Source organism: Dermacentor silvarum, chromosome 2, assembly GCF_013339745.2.
Source record: "Dermacentor silvarum isolate Dsil-2018 chromosome 2, BIME_Dsil_1.4, whole genome shotgun sequence".
Lineage (NCBI taxonomy): Eukaryota > Metazoa > Arthropoda > Arachnida > Ixodida > Ixodidae > Dermacentor > Dermacentor silvarum.
Window position 1 is genome coordinate 246,409,700 of NC_051155.1, and position 22,857 is coordinate 246,432,556.

Here is a 22,857-nt window from a genome sequence, read left to right on the forward strand (position 1 = left end):
ACTGCCGTTCGGCGCCCTCGGAGGAAAGAGAGAAAGGGAAAGCGGTGGTCCGCGCGCGAAGTTCGAAAGCGACCTCGCCATGATGCGGCCCTATGCCCAAAACGTGCTGCGCTACGGCGCCACAACGAAACGGACGACACAATCCCCACAATATGAAGACATATCCAAGATGTCCGCAGGTTTGAAACAGGTGAGAAGGCCTTATTTGAAAAGAGGGTGTTTGAGAAAAAGGTGACGTCATGCGCCGCTTGTGAGCTCCATGAGTAGCGCACGAGTGCAAAATTTCGTTGAGATGTTCACAGGACTGTGTGTTTTTCTGCCAAATCTGAGGGGTGTTGCAGGACCCCTTTAAGGGTCACTAGAGGGAAAAAAGTTTGAGCCATATTAGTAAATTACACTTCTAAAATACCAGAAAAGCCACTCTTGCCATGAAAGGAGCCACGGTAAGCCAGAAAAGAGGAAAGAATGAAACATTGCAAAGGCGCCTTGAAGTTCTCCCAACAACTTGCTATGACATCATGGATTTTAAGAGTGTCGGCTTGTGCCTAGTTAGTTGTTTGTCAGTAAAAATGGACTACGTTGTAATTCTTAAGTAGCGAAAGACTGAACGACAAGTTTTGAGAACACTTACTGTGCTGCAGTGGCCCAAATACAAAAAGGTACTTTAAAATTCATTATGTCACACTAATGTACTGGCACTATGGTTTTGTTGCAAAATTAGAAAAATGGAACATGACATTAACGTTCTTGTAATCAGCCTCTTACAGCAGAATACAGAAATAGAGTTTTGAAAGATAATTGTAAAAGTACTGAAAGTTGGGCGAGTTGGTAGCTATTCATCTTGAAACTGCAGTGCGCACACAAGAAACGAGGACAATAAGGTGCCTGACAGCGCCTGTCTGTCACCTTCGCCTTATTGTCCTCGTTTCTTGTGTGCGCGCTGTAGTTTAAAGATGAATTTTGAAAGATACCCTGTCAGTCTAAACGGATACAATCGGCTTCCGTTATTCTACCTTGACGAGACCGACGAAATTGGTTGACTTATTTTGTGGGACAAACTAAACAAGAGACAGAAAAAACGCTGGAACATACCGCTGATTTGTACGCCCACTTCTAACATGCTGCCGAATTGAAAATGCACCCAGTTTGCACAAAACTAATGTAGAAATGACATTAGAGCTCCTAAACAAAGTAGAAACCTAATGCGCAGCCGATTATTAGCAAGAAAATGTAGGATGCCTCTGATTTTGGCAATAAGAAGAAGATGAAGCTGTGGAACTTTACCTTCACAAAAGAAAAATATATTTACACCTAATGGTCCACCATCATCACCGTCATGCAGCACTTTACAGCACAGCGTGGATTACGTGTCCTTCATATGGTCCACTGCACATTTGATATTCTGCATTCATCAAACGACTTCGTAACAATGGCAAATGGTGTGGGAGCACGCGCCTAGACTAAACACTTAACTTGTTCATCTTACGACGCAGGCGATTCTCCAGGTTGCCAAAAAAGTATGTGACGCGACTTGTTGCCGCTAGCTCAGCATGTAATATGACTTATTTTTTTATTAGCTTTCATAATTGAAGACTGAAAAGCAGTGCGTTGCCTCAGGCTATGCGAAAACTACTTCTGTCACTATCTTGGAGACGACAGCGACGGTGACGCTGGCTAGGCTGGCTCTGATGGTAGGCTGTTACGAATGCGGTTTTGGTTTGTATCTGATTGGACCACACGGGCAATTCTTGGATCAATTTTCATAGAATAATAAAAGGGGCATGTTATAATTGGGTAAATATTGTAATAATTCATTGTGGGCTACTGTTAGCGCTTGAAAATCTTCCCAGTGCAGGCTGCAAATAGGTGTTCTCGGCGAGGGACGACGTGTTTGGCGCATTAACTGTACCATCAGCTCCGCCATGTCTGACATTGATACTAAAGGGGTCGCTGTTGGGATCAGGCAAGTGCGTGCTGACCAGGTAAGTTTAAATTATCTGGCGAAGGCCAAGTTTATGCTCAAAATAATGAAAGTTTGGTCCTATAGATATGTATGTGCACCGGCTGAGACCTTGGGTGAGAATTGAGTTAACTGAAAAATTGAATTAACTGGAGTCGAGTTAATGGAAGTCTATGTATTAGTGTTGCTCTTTAGTGTCCCTTTAACGCCGCAAATCGACTGTGCAGGTGCGGCAAGAACTGCGACGGGTGGAGCAGCAGGTGATTCAGCGAGGGCGAGCAGCCGAGATGCACTGGTCATGTGACAAGTGGCAGCAAATGGCCGCTGGTGAGTGTTTGCTGTAGTGTCTACTGCATGCTCTGCACAAGCTGTGATTCAGTGCTGAATGCTCTGGCCAGGAGTATCCCAAGAACAGAACATGCATGCTGCTTCCTTAGTGAATTAATCCGTGTTTTCACTCACACATCTTAAGAACTCAGCAGCTGCCTAAAATCAGCAAAAGGAATTGTAGGGGGATACAATTCCTTTTGCTGATTGAAATTCCTTTACCTGGGATGAAATTAGCAACACAAGAATCAAAACGCACAGTCAGCAAAGGAGAGCTAATAAAGAATGATGCCAACCGCTCTGTAATAAGGATCTACGAATCATTAACATAAATGTACGCAGCATCCTGAATAAAACCGCCGAACTTGAAGCTGTACTTCTAAGTAACTCCCCCCACATAGTCGTGATTACTGAAACTTGGTTGCACGATGCCATTGATGACGCAGACATTTTTCCACCATCGTATAAAGTATTCCGTCGTGATAGGCCGACACGTGGAGGGGGAGTGGCTGTTCTTGTGAAAAACACTATCTGCCTTTTTAACCCGCCAAATCGATAATCATGAAAGCGTCACATTAAAAGTGTCAGGTTGGGAGCGATCTTTTATGCTTTTTGCTGTGTATCGTGCACCCGACTCGCCTTCTGTGTTTTTGCGTCAACTATGTGAACACGTGGCTTCATTTAAAAATGGAAAATATATTTTGGCTGGGGACTTTAATCTACCAGGTGTTGACTGGAATCAGCCATTTTCTAATCACGAAATGAGCTCGCATGTCGCATACCTGACTGATATAATGCTTACGGCTGACGTCCAACAAGTAGTTGATCAGCCTACCCGCATTCAAGGCAACTGCGCTTCCACGCTTGACCTTATTTTTATCAGCCGTTGTATTAAAGATTACTCTGTGTCTGTGCAGCCTGGTCTATCCGATCATGAAAAGGTGCTTCTTTCATGCTCTCTTGGGGCGTGCAAAACCCAGCCTCTTGTTTCTATAATGACCAAAGACTTTTCACGGGCAAACGATGAAAGTGTCTTTGACTTTCTTGACTTGCACATCGGTAGCTTTCAAGGCACAGATGCTGCTGATCTCTGGGAACGGTTTAAACATTTGTGCAGATACAGCCTTGAAAACATTGTTCCAAACAAAATTAAGAAAACACACCGTAAAAACCCTTGGATTACAAGAAGTATATTGCAGCTAAAAAGAAAAATTAAAAGGCTTAAACGACAGTGCGCCAGCAAGAGCACAGTACAGAATAATCAGAAAATTCTAAACCAAGCTATCAGTAGCGCGAAGCAGCACTACTTTAATCACACGCTACCTAGTTTCATTTCTGGTTCACCACAAAAGTTCTGGCAATTTCTTTCGAAAAGTAAGAAGTCGATCGACCGCATTGTACAGGATGACGTTGTCATCGTTGATAAACAAGACATTGCTGAAAAGTTCAATGCCTATTTTTACGGTGTCTTTTCCAACCCTGCTGAACCCTTACACCAGAATCATGTCAGTTATGATGAAACAAATCTTGTATCATTATCCGGTGTTATATCAATGTTACTAAACCTTAAGGCAAAAGCATCGCCTGGCCCTGACAATATACCCAATCTTTTCCTTCGCCGATATGCTGAGATGCTCGCTCCATATCTAGTAGTTATTTTTAACAAATCATTGATGACAGCTATCATTCCTGAGGACTGGAGGACGGCAAGAATTGTACCAGTGTTAAAGAAGGGCGACTCTGCATTGCTAACGAATTATAGACCGATATCTTTAACCGGGTCTTGCTGTAAGCTCCTTGAACATATCGCAACTTATATTACGAAATTTCTTAATGATAACAGTGTACTGTCTCCATTTCAGCATGGTTTTAGGAAAGGTCTTTCCACAACAACTCAACTAACCACAGTCATACATAATTTTGCCTCTATTCTAGATAAATCAGGCCAGGTAGACGTAATATTTTTAGGATTTTAGGAAGGCTTTTGATCTTGTTTGCCACACAAAACTAATTTTAGAGTTAAAGACCATAGGACTACCAGAGTTCATCGTTGCTTGGGTTTCTGCATACCTTGCAAACCGCACACAGTTTGTAAGTATTGACAATAATTTTTCACGACATTTGCCTGTTAGCTCAGGAGTCCCACAAGGAAGCGTACTAGGCCCGCTTTTGTTTCTCATATACATCAACGACATTGTCCAGGTCATAAATGAACCAGTTCAGATTAGACTTTTTGCAGATGATTGCTTGCTTTTTAATGAAATTAAATCTCTGCATGATCAAGCCTTGCTGAATACTAACCTGCAAAACATACATACATGGTGTCAAGAATGGGAAATGCAACTTAACGCTGACAAAACGGTTTTCATGAATATGAGTAGAAAGAAAAACATTTTACTTTTTTCGTATAGTCTCCCTTCACAACAGCTAACGAAGGTCCCTCACTACAAATACCTCGGCGTCACAATAACTAGTACACTCAGTTGGAATACCCATATTTCGAACATTTGCACATCCGCCTTCCGTAAACTATGCTTTTTGCGACATAAGTTAAAACACACACCACCTGATGTCAAACTACTCGCATATTCATCCTTTATAAGACCCAAACTCGAATACGCATCCATTGTCTGGGACCCTCATACTAAAAAGAATGTCGAAGCACTGGAGATGATCCAACGAAAATCAGTTAGATTTATTTATTCTAAATACCGCCAAACTGACTCTCCGACTAAACTAATGAATCTTTATGGCATAAAATCATTGCAATTACGAAGAAAAATTGACAGAATAAAATTTCTTTTTCATTTGAAGAATCGTCAATTGCTACTCCCCCCTGAGCCATACGTGACATCACTGGTGTCACGAACTACAAGGCATCGACATGAAGAATCACTAACCCCATACAGCACCAAAACTAACCTATTCAAGTTTTCATTTTTCCCGCGCACAATTAACGAGTGGAACTCGCTGCCAATATCATCAGTGCAAAGTTTAAAAATAATTGAAAGTCTTCAGGATTAATGTTGATTATTTCACTTATACTCCTTTTTGTGTGATTATTGAGATATTCAAGGTATTATTACTTTCGTGCTTTCCTGTACAAATGAAACACTGTATGAACTACACTGTATGTAAATGTGACTATGTATTGCCTTCACGTGTACACTTTTGCCCCTCCTGATAGGGCCCAAGTCGGGCCTGCAGTATTTTGTAAATAAATAAATAAATAAAATAAATAAATATGAATAGCACATTTTATTTCCATCTTTGTGCTTCTTCATTCAATTGACCTGCTGAGCATTTAAGTATTGACTGATGCGACCTGGTAGTATGGGTCATGTATTTATGAGTTCTACGCACAAATGCTTCTGAAAGAACTGACTTGAAACCTTAAGTTACCCGCAAGCATGTTGAACTACATTGTGCTATCAGTTACAGCAGATTGTTGTTGTCTTCTTCTTTTTTTGGTGACAGAGGCGTGCAGAATAATTACTTGATGTGAGGCGTTCATGACCTACCTGAAAATAGGGGGCAGAAGTGAGCTTGAATGGGTTCGTGTAATGTAAAGGTAGTATAGATGATCAGTAGCTTATCAAGGCAACAGAATCATTAGTAAGTAAGGCAGATGCAGTCTTCAGGCAATAGATAATTGGGTAGGGCAGGAAGGGTGAGAAATTCGCCAGTGCTAGAAATGGTCAGAGTATTGAGATGCATTGTATTTTCTAATGTGGTAAAAAACCTATACATATTTTTTTAGGCACCAAAATCTAAATCTTGATCAATTCATTGATTGATGGTGAGGTACCACTTTTTATTTCAGCATGATTGCTACTGTAAGTATAGATGTACTGGCAACATCTTTGCTCCCCAGTGTTCTCAGATACATATCGCACATTCCCGTGATGCAGGCACAACCATCACACGTGTGCTGGGAGTGCTGGATGCCTTGGACAGGCATAGCTTTGACCGAGTGGATGCCACCAACTCGCTGGACACACTATACTCCAAGGTTTTTGCCAAAAGTGGTGACCCGCCCCAGCCCGTGGCCACTGCACCTGGTGCAAGTCCTGGCCCTGGGGTGGGGACAGGAGGTAGTGGGGGTAACACAGAAGGGGCTGGGCCACAGTTGTCCACGCCTCCTCCGCAAGACGAGCCCATTGTGCGACTTCTGTGTGAGTGGGCCGTTACGACCAAGCGCAGTGGCGAGCACCGGGCACTTGTCGTTGCCCGCCTGCTTGAGAAGCGCCAGAATGAGCTCAACATTGAGGTGAGCACTCCCTGTTGCTGTTGTTCACGGTGAGGGATGTTTGCTTGAGGTTAGGTAGTGCCTAGTTGCTGTGGCTGATATCTGGGCCATAGGTTGCAAAGGCAGGGCACTTTGAAGGGGGGGGCTGATTTGAGCTGTTTTGTTTGTCCTGCCTGTGCTTTTTGCTCTCGTTGGAAAAGACGTGATTTACAGTGCATTTTATTTACCAGTGCCTGTGTGCGAGAATCCCACCAAGCGCGAGATTCGTTCTGTAATTCGCTTTTTGCATGCCAAAGGGACTTTACCCTTTTACCGATATTCATCGTCAGTTGACAGAGGTGTTGTGGGAATCCTCGGGTCCCATGACCGCCGCACGCGCAGCGAACATCGCGGCAGACGCATGCGCGCTAGGGAGAGTTGGGAGAAGGAAAACTTTTTTTCCGCGGGCGGTGCACGGGAATCGCAAGCGCTAGCAGCGCTACAGGGTGGGTCACATGAGATCCCGCTGACATCGCCCGAGTCTCTCGGGTCCCCAGCAAGCGGCGATGGCGGAAGTCTCCACCGCCGCTCCCGTATTCCCGCACGTGGTTAGTCAACCGCGTTCTTGCCGCGGCAATTGCCGCGGCCGCCCGTATTCTCCTGTTGGTAAGTCGGAAGCCCTTCTTTACCTAGTGTATTATTCTCTTCAAGGGAACCCTCAGCGATGTCAACTATAGCCAGCTGGCCTGCTCGAAGTGTTAGTTGCAGTCGTAATAAATACTTTCCGAGTGTACACGTGGTTGTCATCTACTGTTTCCTCGAGCTTGTACCGGACCGCGGTTGATGCGCAGGCATGCGCCAACTGCGGGACTCGGTGTGTCGAGGCGGAGAGCCGTGGACTTGCCCCCCATATCCCGACAGTGTATGGCGAAGTGTATGTCCGTACAACACGTCCGAAAGTGGAGCAGGGAGTTTAGTGCCAGTTGGAAGGATGTCCACGATGAACAGAGTGGAAGACCGTCAGTTTCGGAGGCGATTATCCAGATGGTCTAACGCGAAGTTCTTCAAAACAGGAGGATCACCGTCCGCAAACTTGTTACTTGGATTCCTGGGATTTCTTACGGTACAGTGGAAAGAGCTTTGACTGAAAAATTGGGGTATCACAAGTGTTGTGCTCAATGGGTACCGCATCTGTTGACAGCAGAACACAAGGAGAAACGCCTTGCCTGTGCTCGCCAGTTTTTTCAACAGTGTCAAGAAGATAAGGAAGGATTGTGGGACTCCATTACGAGAGACGAAACATGGGTGTTTCATTTCACTCCCGAAGCGAAACAAAAGTCCAAACAATGGCGTCATTCAGGGTCAGCAGTCGCAAAGAAGTTTAAACAAACTCCTTCTGCTGGCAAAGTCATGGCCAGTGTGTTTTGGGATCGTAAGGGGATACTGCTGATCGATTTCATGGAACCTGGGACAACAATCAACTCGTCAGTTACAGTATAGACCACTTATAACGTAACCGCTTATAGTGCAGGACCGGATATAATACGGTCTTTTCAGACTCCCGTTAATTTTCCCATAGCACTCTATGTATACGTGTATCATTTATAGTGCAGTTGCAGGACACGAAATACTGGTTACAGTGTGGCTGCCTGGAAGTTCAGCAGTCAATCTAGACGGCAAACGCCCCCCTCAAGCCACACATACCGTATTTACTCGAATATAATGCGCACTTTTTTCTGATAAAACAGGTCCAGAAATTGCGTGTGCGTTAGAATCGAGTACGACCCTAAATCTGCGTTACCATATAGCCGTCGGCATTTCGAAATGGCCGCCTCGCACGTGTGTCGAGCCTAGCTACTCTCGAGCCTAGCTACCGTAGCTTCCTCCATGTGCTGCAGTACACGTGCTTAGGCAATAGTCTACCTTCTGTCTTCACGTTCTCTGCGTCTGCTCTATCAGCGTGAAGTACCGAGTTCATCATGATGCCGCATTTAAAAGGAAAGTGATCAAGTGTGTGGAGACGGACGGAAATCGGGCCACATCACGGGCGTTCGGAGAATCCGAAACTTGCGTTCGGGACTGGCACAAACAGAAAGAGAGGATTTTCGCCAGCAAAGCAATGCGGAACGATTTCAGTGGACCGAAGCAGGACGTAATCTGCAACGATCCACTTCGGCGATACGATTGCCTTGGCCCTATCTTGAAAGCAATCTGCGACAGGGAAAAGCCACCACGCGCCGTGTTTTCGCCGCTTATAGGTCGCGTTGAATTGAGAGGCATAATAGCACGAAGGTCAATTCGCTTGCCGCGCTTCGTCACTCGAGCGTTTTGACAGTTCGTTTCCGCTGTCATCGAGCGAGATGCATGCATGTTTGCTTGTGCGCGCGTGACACCATGCTTGTTAATTTATTTAGTAAGCGAATACGGAACCTAGAGCACGGTGACAGCGACGGCAGTAATGCGCCTGGAGTGTTCATTATCGCAATAAAATAGTTGTTTTGGTTATAGAGTTGAACCCGGATATATCGAATCTGAAGGGGATCACAAAGAAGTTCGATATATAGGTAATTTGATATATAAAATATAAATGTTACACAAAAATGATCAAGGGGATTTTACTGCTGCTCGTTATACACAATAATTCGTTATATGCAGGTTCGATATATCCGGGTCTGACTGTAGTGCGTTACCGCTTATAGTGCAGATATTCGCGACTCCAGCAACTTATGTTATAAGCGGTCCAGACTTTATTGTGCAACACTAAGAAAATTCAGGTGAGCTATCCAGAACTGCCGGCGAGGACGACTGACAGCCGGTGTAACGCTGCTTCACGATAATGCCTGGCCCCACGTCTCCCGTCAAACCCAGGTCCTTTTGATAAACTTTGGGTGGACTGTCATGTCCCACCCACCGTACAGTCTGGACCTCGCGCCTCGCGATTATCACTTCTTCCCCAAGTTAAAGGAACACTTCAGTGGCCAATGCTTCCGGAGCGACGATGAAGTCAAAGAAGAGGTGAAATGCTTCAACTGGTTGGCGGCGGAGTTCTACGACATTGGGGTCCTGAAATTGGAGCACCGTCTACAAAAATGCGTAGAAAAAGATGGCGATTATGTCGAAAAATAGAGCAAAGTGTCTTCTTTCCAACGATGTACATTGCTATGAGAGTAAACAATGTTGTCTATTTGTAATATTGATGGGAACCTTATTTCTGGGTAAACCTTCATACATTATACGAAATCTGTTTCAGAAGTTCACTCTTCTGGTGCGACCCAAATATGTCTGTTAAAATGGAGAACGATGAACAGACGTAACGAAAGATCAATATCAAATCTCTTGTGAAATTGGGCAAGAATGGTGCAGTAATTAATTAATGATTGCAAACGGCCGATGGCTAGATGCATTGTAGGTATTATAGCTTGGGCTATGGAATACTTCTGAAGGCAATCTTTTTTTTGTCATGAATGATACTGTAAAATGATACTGTAAAATGATACTGCAAATTGCGATGAACGATACTGCAAGAAACATTCGGATCCACACTTTTACTTACTGTGGAGCTAATAAAGCTTCACTTTTCCCAGGATCAAATGCCACTCTCGTAATCGCCTTATCCTCACTCACCTATCACTTTATTTATTTATTTTATTTATTCGATATTGTGAGTCTAATAACAGGCCCATACAGGAGTGAACAGTCAATGCACAGATCAATTTCACAACATAATACCAGAACAATAGTTATCATGTTACCTCAGCACAAAGTTTTACTCGACAATGCTGTCTACATACTCAAGAGGAACAGCATATAATTTCAATTTTACATGGAGCAGTGTTACATCTACACAAGTCTCAGAGTGATTAAAAAAAAAAAAAATGTCGACTATTGCAATGTCAAGGGTTCACACAAAAAGAAATTGCTCGATTTTAGCGGCAAACGCCTCCAATAGTAGCGTCACACTGTCTTTCCTAGAGTATCGAGAATAAAAGAAACGGAGCGCCTTGTTTTGAATTGCCTCTAACTTGTTGATAAGATACCCTTGGTAGGGATCCCATACAATACTGCCGTATTCAAGAATGGGGTGTACCAGAGATTTATAGCATGATAAATTAACATTATGGGTGCTGTTGCAAGCTTTCTTCGCAGAAACCCTGGTTGTCTGAACGCTTTTTGACACGTATTACTGATGTGTGTGTCCCATTTCAGTGTACTTGTTAGTGTCACCCCCAAATATTTGTACGATTATGCCCGCGCAATGTTCGATACCATGAGGTTGTAAGTGAAGAGAAGTGGCTTTTTCTTCCCCGTTATTGACATGCATGCTGTCTTAGTTACGTTTATTTGCATTCCCGATTTGTCATACCACTTGGCAATACTGAGCAAGGATGAATTTAATTTAACCTGATCTGCCTCTGTTCGTATTGTTTTATATATGACGCAGTCATCTGCAAATAATCTTAGCATAACGTCTGGTTCAACTTCAAGGTGCATGTCATTCACGTATATTACGAATAAGATAGGACCCAACACAGACCTATGGGGTACTCCCGAGAAAACTTCCAAACATTCTGATTCCGCACTGTTTACTTTAATGAATTGTGTTCGGTTATAAAGGTACGCGCTTATCCAGGATACTATTTGTCATCTATTCCAATGTTCCTAAGTTTACTTATTAATTTCTAGTGGGTTACCCTGTTAAACGCTTTTGAAAAGTCTATGAATGTAACGTCTACTTGTAGTCTAGAATTAATTACTGCAGCAAAGTCGTGAACGGTTTCCAGGAGCTGTGTTGTTGTTGAAAGACCTTTGCGGAAGCCGTGTTGTTTAGTATATAGCAAGTTGTTTTCTTCCAGGATATGTCACAATTGCTTTGGTAATAATGTGCTCCATGTGCTTGCAACAACAGCTGGTTAGGGATATGGGTCTGTAATTGTTTACCTGTAGTTTGCTCGCACCTTTGTAGATGGGGATGATCTTTGCACGAAGCCATTCCGCTGGAACGCTAGCAGTTTTAAAGGATGCAGTGAAAATTTCATGAATAAACGGAGTCACTTGCGCTGCATAGCTTCTCAGAAACATATTTGAAATATTGTCGGGTCCCGGTGACTTTTTTACGTCGATTTGCAAGAGGAGATTCAAAATACCCTGCTCTGAAAATTCTACTGGCGCCATTGTGGAATCGTGAACTAGCGTTTCGTCGTGTTCCGGAGGTCTTGAAGTGCGAGTGAAAACAGACTGAAAATATTCGTTAAGCGCTTTTGCGAGAATGGAAGCATCGTCCTAAATTATTCTTCTGATTTCTAACTGCGCAACACCGTTTTCAGTCTTGGACAGATAGCGCCAAAATTTGCTCGGTTCATGTGTCATGAAAGTTGTAGTGGTAACAAAAAAGTTGTTACGTGCAGAGCTAATTTCCTATTTTAGTTCAAGGGTTCATCTACGAACTTCCTCAGAGTTACCTTTGTTCGTGTCATCCATTGTGTTCTACGCTTGGTACGTTTTATTTTTGTAGGCACAAATTTTTCTTCATAGTAAGCGGTCGTTTCTTTAAAAGCTTGCCACAAATTTTCACTGTACCGTATTTTTCAAGACAAAAGTTGTCTGTGAATGCTTCCAGGTAATCAATGACACCAACATCATCAGCTGTTATAAACTTTGACAGGAACACGTGATTGAGAACCCGATTTTTCGCAACCAACGTTCAGTGTCAGTATCAAAAGCATACGATCGAATATCCCATCCTCTACTGTTAGTTCGGATGACAAAGTATGTGACACAAATGCAAGATCCAGTACCGAACTCATTTGCTCTTTGATACGCCTGGGCTGCCTGACAAGCTGATCTAAAGAGAAGCTATAGCCAATATTCAGCAGAAGCTCACAGCTGGATGCTTCTTGCCTGTTATCGATAATGTGTTCCAAATTCCAATCAATAGAAGGAAGATTAAAATCGCCGATAAGGACTACTTTACTTCTATTTTTAACATGTTCGGTAAGGTAATCATGAATCCGCATCAGATATTCGTCAGGAGCATCCGGCTTTCGATAAATTGCATCTATTAATATGAAGGTATCGTGGCCTTTTATAGTGCACCAAACGCTTTCGTCATTATGGATGCCTTGTTCAGCGTGATATGTAAGCCCACGTTTTACAGCATTAGCCACACCACCCCCGCGACCGTCACGATCAAAACGAACAAAGGAGTAACAGGATGGAATAATTTCGGAGTCATGTATGCCAGGGTGCAGCCAGGTTTCCGTGATTACGGCAACGTCAGGAGGGTACAGGATAAGCAATTGTTCAAGTTTGTCAATCTTTTTACTATACTTTGTGTGTTAAAACAAATCAACGACAATGAAGACGCACTCGAAATTTGTCAAGTACGCCTACTCATTCCTTTGTTAAAAGAAAAAAAAAAAAAAAGCCAGTTGGTGATGGCAAGAAAATGCCAGACTAGGAATTAAGAACTGTGCTTTCAACTATGGTTCCTTTTCAGTTATGCTTAGGATTACAACTGTTGGCATCCTTCATATAGGTGGCATCTGTAATCAGGCCTGTGATGGAGATGAATCTGTTGTTTACTGGCAATATTTGTGGCAGTACTACCCTGCTGTGTTGATTCCTGAAAGACAGAAGGCAATGCATGCTTCAGAAAACAACCATAGATTTAGCCTGTGGCTTGCAGTGTTCAGTGTTTGTGTTTCTTTTTAAGTAACTGAGGTTTGACCTTTCAGAAATACAATGACGCTGACCTGGTGGACGAGAAAGATTCTCAGGACTCTGGAATGGCACCAACGGGTTTGCCCATATTCCAAAACTTGCTCGTCAATTTCCTTGACATGGAAGCCCCTGTCCTCGGTATGCAGTTCACATTTTACAATGTCTTGTTGCTTTGGCTACCTTTTTCACCTTATTCGTAATCAACTATAACCGATTTTTATGTATGATGAAATCTCAGAGCAATGTTTTGATTATCAACAGATTAAAATTTCATTTATTCAGAGAATGTGGCAGATGGCATATAAAGTGCACTTCTTTAAACTGCACAGACTTTTTCATAATATTGGGGCATTGATGGGATAATAAATGTAAATACAGCAGAAGTGCTGAAACACCCCCCCCCCCCCCCTCCCACAAGTTGTATGCATTTAAAAACATTCTAACTGTGATATATCCAGCAACATGCACTATTGGGCAGTGAAGAAAAAGATGTTAGAGCTTTTGTAGCTTTTTTCTCCGGTAGCACCAACGGGTTTGCCCAAATTCCAAAACTTGCTCGTCAATTTCCTTGACATGGAAGCCCCTGTCCTCGGTATGCAGTTCACATTTTACAATGTCTTGTTGCATTGGCTACCTTTTCACCTTATTTGTAATCAACTATAACCGATTTTTATGTATGATGAAATCTCAGAGCAATGTTTTGATTATCAACAGATTAAAATTTCATTTATTCAGAGAATGTGGCAGATGGCATATAAAGTGCACTTCTTTAAACTGCACAGACTTTTTCATAATATTGGGGCATTGATGGGATAATAAATGTAAATACAGCAGAAGTGCTGAAAAACACACACACACACACACACACACACACACACACACACACACACACACACACACACACACACACACACACACACACACACACACACACACACACACCACAAGTTGTAGAAAAAGATGTTAGAGCTTTTGTAGCTTTTTTCTCCGGTAGCCTTCCATCATAAGTGCATTCTGGAGCCACTGCCTGCCATCAATTGAATTATTAATATTAAGCCCAGCAAGCTTCAGCTCAGTTTGAAGGAAACTTGCCAGAAACTTAATTTTCATAGGGTTTCAAAGCATCGAGAGAAAAAATGCATATTCCCATGCTACATGCAGTAGTGTATAACTTTAAGTATAAAGTGCAAGACTGACCTACTGTTCCAGTTAAGGTATTTACATTTACTGAAATCCTGCTGTATATGCTTTTGCATTTTGCTTGAGCAGAATGTGTAAAAGTGATTAATTGCTTTTCAATGAATGTGAAAAGCTTTGAGAGCCTTTTCTGAGCAAAAATGGGTCATATAATGCACCAATGCTATGGTTTGGGTGGTAACTTTAAAAGAAAAACCTTGCTCTTCATTTTCTCTACTAACTTCCAACTTTTTTCCAACACATATGTGCTGAGTCTTGAAAAAATTGCTTGACCGAACTCAAACAACCTTTTGCTCTTTAATGTCCTTGTAGGCCTAAAACAAGTATTAAATTCAAAAGACAAAAATAAAATATTTAGTTTTAACATTTGTAAGCTTTCTCTAAGAGCAAGACCTGCTGCAGAAAGGCACAGTGTGTGCTCTTTGTAGCTTTGTGAAGTGGGGAGTCATTTTGGTTCGTGAGTGGTTGGTGGCCTTCTAAAAGTGCAGCCACCTGTGGGGCAATTTCTTTTTTCTCATTCTCTTATCTTTGGGCACAGATGACAAGCCATCTCCCGAGAACCGGACAGCCTTTGCCAACCTTGTGCTGCTGTTTGCCGAGCTGATCCACTGTGACGTATTCTCCCACGATGCCTACATGTGCACCCTGATCTCGCGAGGCTACTTTGCCAGTCACCCACCAGGGGGTGCCGGGCTGCCTAGTGTCATGGGAACGGGAGCAGGCAGTGTTAGCGGTGCCCCGCGTGCTCCATCGCCTGAACCGTCGCTCACGGGCTTCCTTGACCCAAACCTGGGCCCCTCACCCAGCCATGGGAGTGCCAGCAACCCTGGTAATGCTAGTGGCATGTCCATGGGTCTTGGACTGGGCGACTTGGGCATTGGAAGTCTGGGGGAGCCCTCTCGCCAGGCTGACTCTCTGCACATGTTTGAGCCGGGTGCAGTGAAGCATGAGGTGGGTGCTAGCACGTATCTAAAATGCTGTGCTCAAAATACTTTTGTGAGTAGTTTAGTATTTCACAAATACTTTTGCAGATCAATATTAGGATCAATATTGAGATCAATGTCAATATTAAGTATTAAGTGCCAGTCAGCCTCTAAAGTCTGTAAAGGAGTACGTTTGTCTAGGTCAATTACTCACAGGGGACCCTGATCACGAGAAAGAAATTTACAGAAGAATAAAATTGGGTTGGAGTGCAACGGCAGGCATTGCCAAATCCTGATTGGGAGCTTACCACTGTCGTTCAAAAGAAAAGTATACAATCATTGCATTCTACCGGTGCTAACATATGGGCCAGAAACTTGGAGGTTAACAAAGAAGCTCAAGATCAAGTTAAGGACCGCACAAAGAGCAATGGAACGAAATATCTTAGAACTATCGTTAAGAGACAGGAAGAGAGCGGTGTAGATCAGAACAAATGGGGATAGCCGATATTCTAGTTGACATTAAGTGGAAGAAATGGAGCTGGGCAGGCCATGTAATGCGTAAGATGGATAACCGGTGGACCATTAGGGATACAGAATGGATACCAAGAGAAGGGAAGCGCAGTCGAGTGAGTGAGTAATAACTTTATTGAAAAGAAATAAATAAAAGAAGGCACGCTGGTTGGGGCCCCTATTCCAGGGCTCCACTGGCACGAGCGGCTTGCTTGGCTTGGTCCAGAAGAGCCAATTGGCTCTCACGGCACTCGTCCACAAGCCATGCCTCCCACTGTCTATTCCTTATGAGTGGATGTTTCAGTATTATTGGGCTGTCTATGTGCGAAGGCCTCTTGGGACACTCCCATGTGATGTGTTTTAGTGTGGGTATATCTGTGCACCACGGGCACTCGTCAATGAACCTCGTGGGGTGTATTCTGTGTAGGTGGTGCAGGTTGGGGTATGTATTCGTCTGAATACGACGCCAGTATCTCTCCTGTTGGCTGTTCATATTCGAGTGAGGATGTCCAAAAAGTCTCCGCTGCTGCCTTTGCTGTAAAAGGATGTCACGAGGATTCGGTGGAAGGTCGTCGCTGGGCCCTGCCGTTGCTTGGACGTTTAATCCTCGAGCAATATGGTCTGCCCTTGCGTTCCTTGCCAGTCCCTCGTGTGCTGGACACCATATGATAGTGTGGTGCCCTTTTAGTCGATTGCCCAAAATTTTGATTATTGACTGGGGTGCCGTCCCATTTAGAAACAGGCAGCAAGCTGCTTGTGAGTCGGATAATATGACAGCCGAATTGGTTTGGCGCTCGGCATCCTGAATGGCCAAGGCGATGGCTGCAGCCTCTGCCACGCATGCTGAGGAGGTTTTGAAGGATGCCGTTGTAACGTTGTTCTGACACGTAGAGACTACGGTAAACGTGTCGGAGCTGGTTCGACTAGCATCCGTGTAATACATTCCCGGTCCCATGCCGAAACGTTTGTGAAGAGTCTTTGCCCTTGCTCTGCATCGTCCAGGATGGTACTTGGGGTGCATGCTCTTGGGAATTGGGGCCACCGCGATGTGAGATCGAACATTGCGGTCTATCTGTGCTGTCTCCTCTTAACATTGCGATGATGAAGCTACCCGCATTACTAGAACAAATACTAAACCTAGAACATATTCTGTACGCCGATGATATAACTATTTGGTGCTGTCGAGGATCACCAGGATGGCAAGAACACATTATTCAATGTGGGCTAGATACTATACGTGACTACGCCGAATCAGAATATATCAGAAATCAGAATATATTGTCATTAGTGAAGACGTTAGCAAGCGAGCCGAAGAATATAAAAATTTAATCAAACTTCGAATGAAAGACGCAATCTGACCCCGCAAGAATACCATAAGAATCCTCGGTTTTTTTCTACAGGACAATGGTAAAGCATCAACATGGGTGCAGAAGCTGACCGTACAACTGGAACAGATCCTTGCAATGATACGTAGAATAACTAGACAAAGGAGAGGAATGAAAGAACATGAACTTCGTAATGTTATAGAAGCCTTGATCTTTTCTAGGGTAATGTACCATCTACCATACGCTAAGATAACCAGCACTCAGCGCAAAAAGATAGGCATTATAATTAGAAAGTGTGCTAGACTTGCCCTGGGAGTTCCTAAGTTTGCACCTAACCATAAAATTGAAGCAACCGGCTTCTTTAACTTACTAGAAGACAGAATAGACATGCACAATCAAGCACAAATACAGAGACTTAAATCATCTAATCAGGGTCGACGAATACTGAATAGATTGGGATACGAAACCGCTAACTTAACCCCAATTCCCCCGAAACTACCACCATGGGATGATCTGCCAAGGATATCCGTAGATCCCATTCCAAAAAATATGCACCTGGAAAACAATCGAAATAGGCGCTCAAAAAGAACAAGTGTAATGCAGAGGACAGAGGATAAAAGCACGTACTACACAGATGCCAGTCATAATGCCGAAATCAGCAAAGCAGCGGTCGTGGGCCATGACTCGACGCTTGTGAAAAATTACTTGGGAGTCGCAGCGCCTCACGACGCGGAATGGCTGGCAGTAATGCTCGCCATAACAGAAATGACACTCACATCTGACACGATCACAATCCGAACAGACAGTCAAAGCGCTTGCAGAGACATTAAAAATGATGACCTTCCTTACCACATACGCACAAAGCTCCACATGTACATGCATGCTCACCCCCTTCTACGCATATGCATACAATGGGTTCCAGGCCATCAAGGATTGCGAGGAAATGTAAGAGCACACTAGCTCACCCGCGCAGAAAATCCGGGATCTCTTATCCTTTGGCCTATTGAAGATACTTACAACCCCAGAGAAGAGCAGAAGATGCAGCGGAAAGAAAGGATACATATCTTGAAGTCTCGCAGGGAAGCATCAACAATTCTCAACACACCATCCTACACGCATTCGAGAGAGGACGCCTCAATCATACAAAAAGCACAATCACACACATTACTCACACCACACTATACGCATTATATTAACAGGGACCCAGGCTCCCCCACTTGTAAACAGTGCGGGGCCTATCCATCAAATAAACACATCTTGTGGGAGTGCCCTGCAAACGCCATCTTCAAAAAGACAATACTTTCCAAATTACCACACAACCAGCGTCCTGGCAGCTGGGAGGAGTGGACCACTCCCCCACGAAGGTTTGAAAAACTATGGTGGCCGCTTCTGGTGCAGCACGTCAAGAACGTTCTGGGCCAGGAGGCATGAGCCTACCAGGAGGCCCGGACTTGGGCTTTAGTTCCTTCGGGGCTAATAAATGTTATTTCTTTCTCTCTCTGTCTCTCCGCAATACTGGGGCCTCAGTGTAAAGCCTAACCTCGCCAATACTTCCCTGCCCTGAGTTGAAGAACAAAGTCGTTCTTTCTGAGCATATAACGTCGCGACTGCGTACTCGTCAAAAGTATTGTGCAGGCCTAGTCCCTCGAATCCCTCAAGTGCTAGCGCATTTGGGAAGACCAAGGGCGGCTTTGAAGGCTTTTCTGATTATCGTGTTTGCCTGTATTGTCTCTTGGTTCGTCAAGGCCTGATACGGAGTCGAGGTCGGCAGAAAACCAGATGGGATGATGAAGTTAGGAAATTTGCAGGCGCAAGTTGGAATACGCTAGCGCAAGACAGGGGTAATTGGAGATCGCAGGGAGAGGCCTTCGTCCTGCAGTGGACATAAAATATAGGATGATGATGATGATGATTAAGTGCTGTAACTTCAAAACTTTTGGTTGTCATTTTGTACTCTTTACCAAGATACTTTTCAAGATACTTAATCACTGTTTGACTGCTTGCAGCTACAGAAATGCATTGCTTTGTAAAGTACTTGATCAACACATAGTGGGATTTTATGAACCATCATCGTTATGTCATCATGTGCTGATTTTGTGACACAATCTTCAAACATGTTCAAAAAGAAGAGTGAGCTGTTAACAGCAGTGCAAAAATTTGCACTGCATTATTCACTGTGGTGCTTTATTTTCTGGGCAATCGGGGATATGCAAAATTCTACAAGTGAACTTCCCCACACATCTTGTTTGGCCAATGCATGATGATGGACATCAACTTAAAATTGGAATAAAGCAGGAACAAATGATCTGGTGTCTCTGTCCAAGTTCCCATCTCTTCTTTACTACATCCCCGCTGTTAGCAAGCCTATCCTCAGCTCAATAGTGTCATGAACAGGAGATCGGTCATCCTGTGTAGGGCAAGCCACCTTATGTATGGAAAAACCAACTTCCAATATCTTGTATATTCCCTATTACAGGAGAATTGCAATTAAAAACATTCAGCACAAATGGACCTGTGCACTGGCTGTACCTTTACAATAGCAGCAGGTGGGAACCTAATGTTGCATAGTTACGACACACGTGGCGTGTGTGCCGAATACGACAACACTCAGTTGGAAGGTTGGAACATGAACGTTTATTGCTTCCGTCTAGGAGCGTACATATACGAAAATGAACGGGAGGAAGGGAGGACAAGGTAAAAGATATTAGAAGAAACTGCACACGCCGCCAGCGCTTGCGAGGCAGTTTGATTGTGACTGACGTCACTTTACAACACATAATTTGTCAGGAAAGGTTGCATACTACTGTTCATGAATGCTGTAGGCCTGACGTTTCATTTTCGAACAGGTTGGCTGGGGTGTTCAGATGGACATGGATGATGCTGGACTAGACGCTGACCTGGATAACATCTTGCAACGCATTAAGGAAGGCCAGCAGAACATGAGTGACCAGCCTGGTAAGTCAAGCAAGGCTTGCCTCGCATACCATAGCTAATGATGAATACTGAGCTTGTGGTGAAGATAAGATGGCATTTTAAGAAAATTTCGGTCAAGGAGAGACAAGTTGCAGTGTGTCATTCTGATGAGAGATGCCCATAAGTTACGTGCTGGTTTGTGCAGCAATGGAATGTGCAGAGAGTGTCTTTCTTGTAGTAATATGTTAGCAGAATCTTTCCAGATTTGATTTGATACTTTCAATTTAATTTGATATATTCTCTCTCACTTCTGTTTTATTAGAAATGTTGGACACACTGCTCACTTCATGTGACAGTGTTGTATAACCAGTGGGAGAAGCAGACAGAGAAAAATAAAATTAAGTCTTAAGGACAGTAAGAAGCCTATCTTTTTAACAACACTGAGAAGTGCCAGGGCTCTTGAAGAGATGCTGAAGATGCTATATCCTGCTGAAGGTGCCTATTGCGTACCTTCCCATGGCAGTGCCATCAGATTCTATTATTGCTGATGCGGACATGGGAGACTGCAACAAGTGATGGCCTGAAATGCTGTGCAACTGGCAGCGATGATAGCGAGAATCCTAATCTTTGTACCTATTCACATGGTCCTTGATGTTAAGCTCTTTCTCGATTCTAAGGAACGGAGGCTTGAATCAAGTAGACACTTTGTTTAGCACTCCGTCTGATTGCAATGGTGCCTGCTTGTGGCAATGACTTGTCTCAGATGCCAAGCATGTTGCGCTGGAAATGTAACCATAGAGCTGGTGTGTTCATCGTCCCTGTCCATAGCCACCTTTGCATGACTCTTTGACAGCTCCAGTGGAGAGTCGTAGTCGTGATGCCGTAGAATTGAGTAAAGGCATTCTTTTTCTCTTGGTCTTCTTCTCATGTGCTAGCATTGTCAAATTTTCTCATGCTCACTGTTGTGTATGGCTGCTCCCCTCTGCAGACTCTGTGGGCTCGGACAAGGAAGAAGGGGGCTCGTTGCAAGGCCCCACCACGCCCCTGGCTGAGACTCCAGGAGGTGGGGGAGCAGGGATAGGTTCCCAGCCTGGTGGTGGGGCCTCAGGCGGCGGTGGGGCTCCAGCGAGTGGGGTGCGCAGTCCCAACTGGCCCCTGCGGCACCTGCAGTACACCACACACTTCCCTCTGCCACAAGAGGAAGGGGGCCTCTGGTCTCATGACTGCAACCAACGGCACATTCTGCTCTACGGTGTGGGAAAGATTCGCGATGAGGCGCGGCATGCGCTCAAGAAGGTCACCAAGGAACTACAGAAGCTGTTTGCCAAGAAGGCATCCATGGACATTGCTGACGGGGGAAAGGTGACTTGCAGGCAGTGTTTGGAAGTTGAAACTCTCTGAGAGTATGAAATTGGGCTAGTTGGTTAGGGAACATGGTGAACATCACAGATAACAAGACAAGAAATACTAGAGACGGAACACATGTGCCGGGAAAACATAGAACTGCACGCCTGGCCACGACTAACGTCCTTCCTTTTACATGCGAAGCATATCTTGGCGAACATTTGCTACTTTGACAGTATCAATGAATGAATGAATGAATGAATCAATCAATCTATCTATTGATCTATCAATCAATTAGCCATCTACGTCTTTGTGCCCTCATGGTCGTTTGTTAACTTGGTATGTACCAAAACTGGCATACTATGACAAGAGTATGTGACGAACGTAAATGATATGTCATGACATGAATGTATGTCATGACATGCTTATCATGTAGGTCATGACAATGACCCAGCGAAAAAAATTTACACTCAAGAACCACCGAAATGGGTTCGGATGTGGGTACTAAGTGAAGGAAACACTAAAGGATGCGGGTAGAAGCCATAGTCATGAGCATGACTCAGCAAAAATCACAATGACAGCGAAAAAAGAATAATACTCAAAAACCAATGGAATGGGTTCGGATGTGACAGAAAAGGATAAAGGTTGATGGTCGAAGTCATAGTCATGAGCATGACTATGGCTTTCGCCTTAAGGTCTCTTAGGTGTAGCTTAAGGGACTCCTAAGGACTTGTGACATGCGTGTCATGTAGGTGATGAAAGAGCTGCCTACGTCTTGGTGCTCTCATGGTCGTTTCGTTAACTCGGTAGGCACACTGCTTCGCATAACATCGGTTCCAACAGGGCATGGGATCTGCCGGCTTTCTTTCTTGTCCTGTCATCTGCGCTGTTCACCATGCAACTTCCTCTCAAATTTTCGGACTGATTTGTTGTCAACTAAGCTGGATTTACATGGACATAAATGCTTTGTGCACAAATATAGTTTAGCTCTTTCCCTACCATGGGGAAAATACAGTGGAACCTCGTTGATACAATTCTGCTTAATACGTTTTTCGGGATGATAAGTTTTTTTAATTTTTTTTTTCGAAATTACGATTTGGTTGGATAATACGTTGGATGACACGATGTTCGGATGATACGCTTTATTTTCCGGTTCCCTTGAAGATCATATCAACAAGGTTCCACTGTAGGTGTTTTTAAGTTTGTTAAGACACGCTTGTATCTACTAAGAAAAAAATGTTACGCAAATATGAGATATACAAAATGTATTGCTGCCTATTAGAAACTATCTCCGAAAGAAACGAAATTTTTCATTGAACAGGTATTTCGTTACAAAAACGTACCTGCAAGCACTTCAGTTGGGCGTGCTGGGCTGCGGCCGCCAATGTTCCGGGCTGGTTTGCGTCGTCG

At 43.8% G+C, this 22,857-nt stretch overlaps 1 protein-coding gene across 6 annotated transcripts in view; it reads left to right on the forward strand.

The window, feature by feature from the left end:
• Positions 1-22,857, forward strand: part of LOC119443051 (mediator of RNA polymerase II transcription subunit 12-like protein) — a 159,505-nt gene that overhangs the window by 27,061 nt on the left and 109,587 nt on the right. For all 6 annotated transcript variants that reach the window (XR_007465751.1, XR_007465752.1, XM_037708183.2 and 3 more), the window contains exons 12-17: positions 2,188-2,287; positions 6,199-6,557; positions 13,250-13,373; positions 14,971-15,383; positions 20,037-20,145; positions 21,092-21,465. Coding sequence is in view for 4 of the 6 variants with exons in the window: in XM_037708183.2 (XP_037564111.1) it covers positions 2,188-2,287; positions 6,199-6,557; positions 13,250-13,373; positions 14,971-15,383; positions 20,037-20,145; positions 21,092-21,465 (1,479 nt within the window). In the remaining 2 variants the exon portion in view is untranslated. The remainder of the gene's footprint in view (positions 1-2,187; positions 2,288-6,198; positions 6,558-13,249; positions 13,374-14,970; positions 15,384-20,036; positions 20,146-21,091; positions 21,466-22,857) is intronic.